Source organism: Octopus sinensis, linkage group LG5, assembly GCF_006345805.1.
Source record: "Octopus sinensis linkage group LG5, ASM634580v1, whole genome shotgun sequence".
NCBI lineage: Eukaryota > Metazoa > Mollusca > Cephalopoda > Octopoda > Octopodidae > Octopus > Octopus sinensis.
Window position 1 is genome coordinate 84713800 of NC_043001.1, and position 10000 is coordinate 84723799.

Genomic DNA, 10000 nt, shown 5'->3' on the forward strand with positions numbered 1-10000 from the left:
CATTATAACGTTGATATATGGTTAAAACTATTATTCACCGAGATATTAAAAATTGACATTGTATATAAATCGTATAACGAAATTCTTTCAAAACTCGATACTCCGCGTATTTGTTTATTATAAAACTAACTTTGATACCAAGATGCAATTTTGTCAAATTGAATATGTAGTTTCAAAACCAAGAATTTAATCTTCAAAATCAAGTGGAAACTAATTTGTATTGCCTACCATTAAATATAGTCTAGCGGCAACAAAGGTGGAGGCGCGTGGCTTACTGGTTAGGGTGTCAACATCAAGATCGTAAGATTGTGGTTTCGATTCCTGGACCGGGCGACGCGTTGTGTTCTTGAGCAAAACACTTCATTTCACGCTGCTCCAGTCCACTCAGCTGTCAAAAATGAGTAACGCTGCGATGGACTAGCGTCCCATCCAGCTGGGGAACACATACACCATAGAAACCGGAAAACCAGGCCCATAAGCTTGGCTAGGCTTTAAAAGGGCTCATTTATTTATTTTTTAACGTCAACAAAGGAGGCAAGTTGTCAGAATCATTTACGCAACGGACAAATGATTAGAGGTATTTCTTCCTCCTTTACGTTTAGAGTCCAAATTTCACCGAATAAGCATTTGCCTTTCTTCCTTTAGAGGTCAGTACCAATTGAGTATTGGGGTCTATGTAATCGCCTCCCTTCTCTCATAAAGCTTACTGACATCGTTCCAAAATTTTAAACAATATTCTAGCAGCAACCAATAATATATATTAGTTACCTGCACACTACCAACATGATGTAGAAACTGAAACTAATTTTTTAGTCAATCGAAATCATGCACCCCTATGAAAATATATCTCATTAGCGTTAATGAAAATGCTTTCAAAATCTCCCGTCCTTAATACTTATTCAGAATCGGTTTCTGTGTGTTCATAAATATTTTAAACAGTTTTTAAAATCATTTGTTAGATAACACTGCGTAAAAGGACCAATAAATGTGGATTCCCTTTATGTGTCAGACACATTTTTTAATATAATGAAACTATGAAAGGATGGTCTCTTACTATACTTCTTTAATAATTCATTCTTCAGTTTTGTTATAATTATGGCATAATGATGTTGTAATATATTAGAGAAAGAAGTACTAAATTGTTTAATGAATTGATAATTCTATATAAAGAGTGTACTCCTTAAACAGCAAGCTATAATGGAAGTATAAGATTTCAATACGATTTCTTTGCTTTGCAAATCAAATTTATACGAAACGTTATTCTATTGTATATTTTAAAATTTCATTCATTATCATTACTACAAAAACTTACTAATTATAATTTTCACAAACCATCTAAATAACAAACAGGACATAGTTCTAGAGAGTAATTTCCCCTTGATGCTAACCTATAGATGCGAGACCTGGACACCAAAGAAAGCTGACCAGAAGAGAATTAATGCATTCGAGCTTTGGTGTTGGAGAAGACTTTTACGGATTCCATGGACAGCGAGGCTCACCAATAGAGAAGTTCTTAACCAGATCAATCCGAAACTGTCGCTAGAAGCTAGGATCACCAAGCATAGATTGGCATATTTTGGTCATATTATGCGGGGAAAATCCCTAGAGAAGGACATCATGCTCGGATTGGTCAGTGGCAAGAGAGGAAGAGGCCGACCAAGAACCCGCTGGCTTGACACCATCAAGAGTGACACGGGAATGGCCATAGCCAATCTGAAAGAAGCAACCCAGGATAGAACTGGCTGGAGAACACTGATCCATCGAGTAACCGAGAGTCAACTTTGACTGAGCAGATAGATAGATAGATAGATAGATAGATAGATAGATAGATAGATAGATAATTGTGGAATGGTTCAAGAAAACAATTTTTGAGAAAGAAATAATGCGCAAGTCATTTGTATAACTGCATTGTTTATAAAAGGAATCATACTTTTTTAAAATGCTTACTTTCTCGTTTGTGTATATTCAGAAAGGGTTTGATGTTATCATACTGAAACAGTATCTTAAAAAGGCATGACTTTTTTTTATTATCTAGTTGAGTAATATGAAATGCAGAGTATACTCTGGTGAAATTAAAACCAAGCAGGAGATTCAATCAGATGCATTACTACACTTTTGATTATCAACCAATCCATTGATTCGAATGCAAAACGTAAATACGCAGAAAGGCTGACCAATCCATTGATTCGAAGGCAAAACGTAAATACGCAGAAAGGCTGACCACACCTGTAAACAAGAATTTCTAACGACGTCTTTCTAGCGTATACTGGAAAATACAATATTTCTCAATATTTCAGCGCTGATACTTTTCTGAGATAATATGCATGATAAGGGAAGTATTTTTATTTGGAAACCGAAGATTTAAATTTTAAAAATACTGCAAACCATTTGCAAAGCTTATAATCGAGAATGATGAAATACAGAGCTTACAAAATGTAACTTTCAAATACCACAAAACTGTTATTTACATTATTTACATTCGACGGATATTTGTCGTCATCTTGTTTGTTGTTAACACAACGTATCGGCTGATATACCCTCCAGCCTTCTTCAAACAAACAGGATGAGGACGAATGTAAATAATGTAAATAATGTACATAATTCCTCATCTCTTAAATATAGAACTGTACCACAAAACTGTGTTCGTACCACAGTTCCGTTACAAATCCGAAAATGCACCATTGTACACAGCAAATCTGAGAATATGCTAATGTGCCATGACAAAAGTAATGAAACAACTGTAGAGTAACAGTCATCGCTGTAACATTATGTTACTGAGAGGATACTCTACTTTAACTACAAAGTTAAGAATACACCAGAAAAGGGAAACATGTTATAATTTCGGTTTTGGATTTGGTTTGCAAGATTCGTTATATGAGTGAGTGTGTTACATTATAAGGCACAAAAAGAAAATGACTCTCCCCAGACACTACAAAATGTAATACTTTATTCTGTCAGTAAAATGAATCAAATTCCATAAAATTCCATTTTGCTGTCGTAGAAATAACAGGTTCTTCGGATAAAGTCATCTTAGATATGCAAGAAAACGTGAAGGTCGTACCAGTAACGCTTTCGACCGTAGATCAGCTCAATTAGAGTTGAGTAGATGGTGAACAAGAACGAATAACGGGTCAATTCAGAATTTTTGACTCTGTTGCATTAATATGACAATGTATTCATATCCAGCTAACAATCCGATAACTCACCATTTTCCCGTTTACCAATCAAAAGCGAACTAAGGTCCTACAACTAAAGACAGTAACGCAGTAGCATTAATTTACATCTTGAAGATATGTTGGAGTAAACCCCTCTCCTTATTCGGACCTGTTTATTTGTAACTGATAAGTTCCAGACAAGTCGAAACGGCGACATTGTTTTAGTATTCAGTTGAAGATTAGGTCCAATTTAAATTCGGAATTTAAAGGAGAAACAATAGAATTTACCTGATCTTTTGGGGATCTGGTATGTTATTCTTTCTTTTGTACAACGTTCTGATAGATAGGGGAGATGTGACTCTTTTCTCAGGAACAAAATGTTGCCACACATTTGTTTATTGAACAAAATGTTGCAGCACTTTCATTCATTCAGCAAAATGTCTAACATCGAGATTTTCTTGTGTTCGAAAGCATGACTATATATGATGGAACTTGGTTAGTATTTCTCACACTTTATTTTGACCAGTTACGTGTATGTGTTGTTGCATTGTACGTTATGCTGCTTTTTTGTGGAAATGAAAAATAACTTTTTCATTTTCTATGTTCTGTGATATATGTCTTACTATTTTTTCTGTTTGATGGTTGTTTTGCATTATTCAGCATAATTTCTTTTGGGAACGTACCTTGTATAACATGAAGCTATTTTTGACTAGGTGCTGGTAAAATAATCGATGTAGTTAAAAAAAACATTGTTGTCAAGATGCGGTTCCAATTATTCTAAATGAAAATTAATCAGTTTAGTTACGTTTGAAAAACGGATAAATTTCTCGGTGAAATTTTTTAGTTTGAAAGAAAATATTAATAGCAACAAATAATAATAATGATAATAATAATAATAATAATAGTAATAATAATAATAAATGCTCTGATGCAGTACAGGGCACTGGCTCTCATAGTCTCTGATCTTAACTTGTTCGAAGTGTTATTATGTACATTGTTTTGTCTTGGTATAAAAGATGGGCTACGGCAAATATTCTGCTCAATACCACAGATTTGCTTGTCTGTTGTTTGACATTTAACTAGTTAAGTATGTCCCTTAGTGGCTGACGATATGTGCATATCTGACCATGAGTAGAAGTAGTGGGGAGCATCATAGCCATGTGTTGAAAGGAATTTGCCTTTGGAAACATGGGTGTTTCGTTCAACATCCTTAAACAACCCTCATTCAAGAACCTTTTGAGCGGGTTGGGCTACTTGACCCGAAGAAAATTCTTACTGGGCACCACCTGCAAGGTCATGTGCTGTTTATCTCGAAATGAGATCACCATGTCGCGTACATATGGTCGTGACGCATGTGCTAGGTGCACTCTTATCAGCCAGGTAATCATGATGAGTGTACTGGGTTTCGTATATTTTACCCCAGTCTCGCTTAGTTGGCATGTACTGCTCTCACACTCAATAATAATAATAATAATAATAATAATAATAATAATAATAATAATAATAAGAATAATAACCTTTTCTGTGAGGTCATGCGCTGTTCATCTTGATATGAGGTCACCATGTTGCGCACATATGACTGTGATGCATGTGTCTGGTACAACCTAATCAGATGGGTCGTAGTGATATGTATACTGGGCGTACATGCTATCTCACTCAATAATAATAATGATGATGATGATGATAATTATAATAATAATGATGATGATGATGATAATTATAATAATAATGATAATAATAATAATAATAATGATAATAATAATATAATAATAATAATAATGATAATAATAATAATAATAATAATAATAATAATAATAATAATATAATAATAATAATAATAATAATAATAATAATAATAATGAATACGTTAGTAAGAAATTTAATTTTGACAATGTCTTGATTATTATTTTTAAAATCTTTTGCATATTTTGTTATTTCCAGTGTGAACGTAGGCAGCGATTTAGAAATACATGCCAGAGAATCCTCCCTTTCATGGAAAAAACTTTGGAAATGCGTCAAAGTGGAAACCGCTTCTTTATGGGTGACTACGTGAGTAATACTTTCGTTCGATTTTCAAGTCTTCCGTTAGTAAAATTTTCTACGAGATAGTGGGCTCTTCAAAGTAAGTACAAAAATGAAGAAAAAATATGCAATAATGATCCAATAAGAATCTTTGCGTAGGATTACTCATGAGAATTAATCTAGGATTGAACTAGGAATAATATTTATGCTTTGAAATAATTGCTGTGGATCACCAACTTCTCTTCTGAAAATGGAATCCTGGAGCTGACATATAATTATTAGCAACTCCAGTTCAAGCATCCAATTCAGACGCCTGCTTTCTATCGCTCGTGAAAACGTCCTTGAATGCGTAAACCCAGAATAGGATTCCTCTAAAGGATCTCTGGAGAAACGTTATTCGACAGGGTGCATAGATCGGAGATCAGGGAGTCTCTCTAAGTGGAGCATCTGCTTGTTCGCACTGAGCGGTCACAGCCCCAGTACTATGGATATGTGATTAGAATGTCACAGGAATATATCTCACGAAGGACGTAAGAGTGCACGTCCAGCTAATGTTTGGAAGGATGAGAACGAAGAGGCGGAGTTAGTAGTGCCATAGAAATTGCGGCAAGGGGCGAGCCAACACTTGGTTATTCATGAGTGTTAATATAGTGAGAAGAGTTTTATAACATTCGTAAGTATTGTTAATTGCCATCAGTCGGTCTTTGCACCATTGACTTCATTTTTCAACGGAGTCCAATGACCGCTGAATGTCACAAACCTCAAGAATCCGCATCTAAAACGAAAGACATTTCCTCTATTTTGAATACATGCTTACATACATACATACATACATACATACATACATACATACATACATACATACATACATATGAATACACACAACCACACACACAGGCACACACACATATGTATGTCTGGCATTTTTTACAGTGACATTTATAGTGCCGTAAATGGCTGTGACTTTACATAACTCTCAAAGTTTCCAAGATTCAGAGGTCATTGGTCTCCGTTGAAAATCGTAGCCACCTACACAAACATCTAATACTGATATATATAAACAAGTGTTACGAATGTAATATAATATTCATCAGAATTCACAATAACAATATACATATACATGTATTATGTAAACATGTTTATCCAGTTCTTGAAACGTTATAAAGTACTTAAAAGAAAAAAATACTTTAACTAGGACAAAATCATTTCTATCGAAATGGTAACACTATTTTTATAATTCTATTATGACTACTATATTCTTTTCTATTACTTTTACTATAGTTCTGTAACTATGGTGGAATTTATTGTTGTCATTTCTTTGCTCACCACATTACGATTCAATCACATCGATAATGTATTGATCATCATCCACAATACACATCCTCAATATTATTTTGCTTCATTTGCCTCAATCGTCGTTGTTGTCATTGTCATCATTACGTAATCATAATCACCTACTTTATTATTATTATTATTGTTATTATTATTATTATTATTATTATTATTATTATTATTATTGGTATTATTATTATTAGTAGTAGTAGTAGTAATAATTATAATTTAGTGAAAAATAATTGCAACAACAACCACACTACCAATAACATTAATGTAATAATAATAATAATAATAATAATAATAATAATAATAATAATAATAATAATAATGATAATAATAATAAATTCAGACAAATACATAACAAAAACACCATTCAGACAAATACATAACAAAAACAACATTCAGACAAATACATAACAAAAACACCAGGACTTACAAACACATATAAATTCAGACAAATACATAACAAAAACACCAGGACTTACAAACACATATAACATACAGAAAATTGCACTACTAGGCACTGCACACATACTACGCAGAACACTTTCCATACAATAACCATCAGAGCATCACAACAAATCACAGCACATACCCAAGGCACACAGAGCTGCGCTCGGTAGTGAAGTGAAAGCACGCTATAAAAATAAAACTACTGAATGATAATGATAATAATAATAATAATCATGAAAATTTATTTCTGTTTTCCAAATGAAGTGATATATTTTAACTGTGAATCACAGCCATCACTCGCAAAACACGCGTAGAAAAGCTTACCACATTAAGATCCAATCAACATCAGACCATCTCCATCCCCAACCACCATGCACTCAAAATGAAAAATAAATTGAATAATACTCGTATTATTCAGCCTAAGAATAACAAACCGGATATGCGTACTTTAAACTTGTTGCCCAAAAAGGTCGAAAAACTACACGTGCAAAAATCACTTAACTCCAGAAATGAACGGACCGGTACCCTACGAAAATGATGACCATCAAAATAAAAAGGCAGATGTCATTCCTCATGTCCCGCAAATAAAATCAAAGAAGCATAAATGGACACATGAGGAATATATTTCAATCCTACACGCTTATTTTACAGCAATGCTCTACCAACAGAACGAAAACACAACATATACGTATGTACAATCTGGAAGAAACATTACCTAGATAAAGATTTGGATACAGCATTGAACCCTAATAAACTCGCTAACATACGGAGATATATCCTCAAAACAAAAACCAAAAATATCAGAAATAGAAGTACAACATTGAAAAGGAAAATACAACACTTAAAAGGGAAAACGTAGATAGTAACTACACAGTGATGCCAAATAAAATCTTAAGCACTGGGACTGTAAAATACGAAGACTGACGTAACATTTCCAACAAAAATGAAGTAAATATCGAAGGACAACAAACTCAGACTTAGGGATGTACAATGATGAGCAAAATGCACCAAACCAGAACACCACAGACAACCATATGAACGGAGGCGGAGAATGCGAAACAAATCTAAAAGGCTGGTAACGGTGAAGGTGAAACTAATGATTATGGTACTCTAAAAATGATCATAATCAAAGAATTGAATACCACAGATCAAAGTATGGATCACCGATTGTACCTCCCAAAATTAAAATTGATAATAAAACATCAATAATAAATAGCATGAACCTGATCGTCACAGAACTAATACCCACATAAACAAATGTTAATATGACCAGGTTAAATGATATAATACATGTAGCGACCTCTGTGGCCACAAAAGTAGCTGGATACCCACTAAAATCCATCGAAGTAGAAGCATCACCATGCAAACAAACCCTGTGGATAAATAATATCCAGAAAAAAGATCATAACTGAAACTAGTAGACAATCAAAACTACTAAGCAACAAGCGAAGAAGAAAAATACTACGTAAATACAAAGTTACAGAACAGGGTATACCTGAAGTAATAGAACAGCTAAAGCACGATATCCTCGCAAAGGCACAAAGAATCTGCCGGTATGAGAAACGCTAATGTTTCTTCGAACAAAAAAGAAACAAACAGTGTCAGCATATCATCATAAAAGAAAGAGTAAATTGATAAATATGGAGACCTGAGAATTCAGATCGCTTAAATGTGGCTGCAACGAGAGTCAAACATAAAGGTTATCCCTACTGTCATCGGAGTATTGGGTTCAATACCAACCAATCTGAAAAAAAGCATCTGAAAACTTTAGAAATATCCAACAATCTAGGTGTATTGCAAAAATCGGCATTACTTAGAACTGCACGCATATTGTGTAAAGTACTGTCTGTCTGTGGTCCTTGTTGTGACTTGACAAATAGTACAAGACCCCGGTAGATACGATATCTTCAATCAACATCACCATATTGTATACTGATAATAATAATAATAATAATAATAATAATAATAATAATAATAATAATAATAATAATAAAATAATAATAATAATAATAATAATAATAATAATAATAATAATAATAATATAATAATAATAATACTAATTATTATTATTATTATTATTATTATTATTATTATTATTATTATTATTATTATTATAATATTGTAATAATAATAAACATCATCTTTGCCATGTTCACCCTGTTCACCCTGTTCACCATGTTCAGTGTTATATTGGTATTATAATGATGTGTTTTTCTTTATTATATTTGATTTAGTTGACTGTGTGCGACATGATGTGTTTCTGTGTCCTTGAGAATCCACTACGTGAAGAACTATCATTGCTGAACAGCTACCCGAAACTGCGAGCTCTACGTGATCGCGTTGCATCTCACTCGAAGATTTCGAACTACATCAGGCAACGTACTATGACTGATTTTTAAGATGATCTTCACAGTAGCCTACAAAACCTCAAACTGGAATTTGGATATGAAAATAGATGTAGAGAAATTATGTAGTAAAGCGACATCACAATAAAGAGAGAAACCTGAAGTTGTATGAAAACAACAAAAGCTAAACAAAAACTGTTTACGATTTTAATATAAATGTATCAAGAAGAGAAAGAAATACCCAGCCTAAATATTGTAATATTCTGCAGTCCTTGACTTTGCAAAGATGTTATTATTTAGTGCAGCCATCTTGGTAAGAAACCGGAGAATTTCATTGGTTGCAATTTAGTTCTATATTGTATTATGTACTTATGACAGAAAGAGTAATAAATAATGTATAACAGAGCATAAAATTGTTGTTATATGTCATGTCCACAGATGGCCCTCATAGAGTAATAGTAATAATCTCAAATTTTGGTACATAGCCAACAATTGTAGGGAAAATGGTTAGTTGATTTCGCACGCCGAGCGTAAAAGCATTTTGCCCGGTGTGCTAACGATTCCAACAGCTCGCCACCTTGATAATTGTTTTTTCCTTCTCAAGCAATGCCTGGCCCATAAGGGCCAGTTTCCTTGGCGTAAAGGTTTCCCACCTGGACGGGACGTCGGTCCGTCGCAGGTGAGCTACAA

The 10000-nt window shown here is 33.6% G+C and overlaps 1 protein-coding gene and 1 long non-coding RNA gene across 2 annotated transcripts in view; one reads left to right on the forward strand and one right to left on the reverse strand.

Annotated features, from left to right (window-relative positions):
- The window catches only part of LOC115212102 (S-crystallin 2-like), a 36052-nt gene extending 26336 nt beyond the window's left edge, over positions 1 to 9716 (forward strand). The window contains exons 6-7 of the mRNA XM_036502845.1: positions 5097 to 5204; positions 9200 to 9716. Of these exons, the coding sequence (XP_036358738.1) occupies positions 5097 to 5204; positions 9200 to 9364 (273 nt within the window). The 3' untranslated portion in view covers positions 9365 to 9716. The remainder of the gene's footprint in view (positions 1 to 5096; positions 5205 to 9199) is intronic.
- Positions 1 to 10000, reverse strand: part of LOC118763361 — a 21901-nt gene that overhangs the window by 5030 nt on the left and 6871 nt on the right. Inside the window, exon 2 of the long non-coding RNA XR_004999111.1 lies at positions 8809 to 8811. This is a non-coding gene — a long non-coding RNA (uncharacterized LOC118763361). The remainder of the gene's footprint in view (positions 1 to 8808; positions 8812 to 10000) is intronic.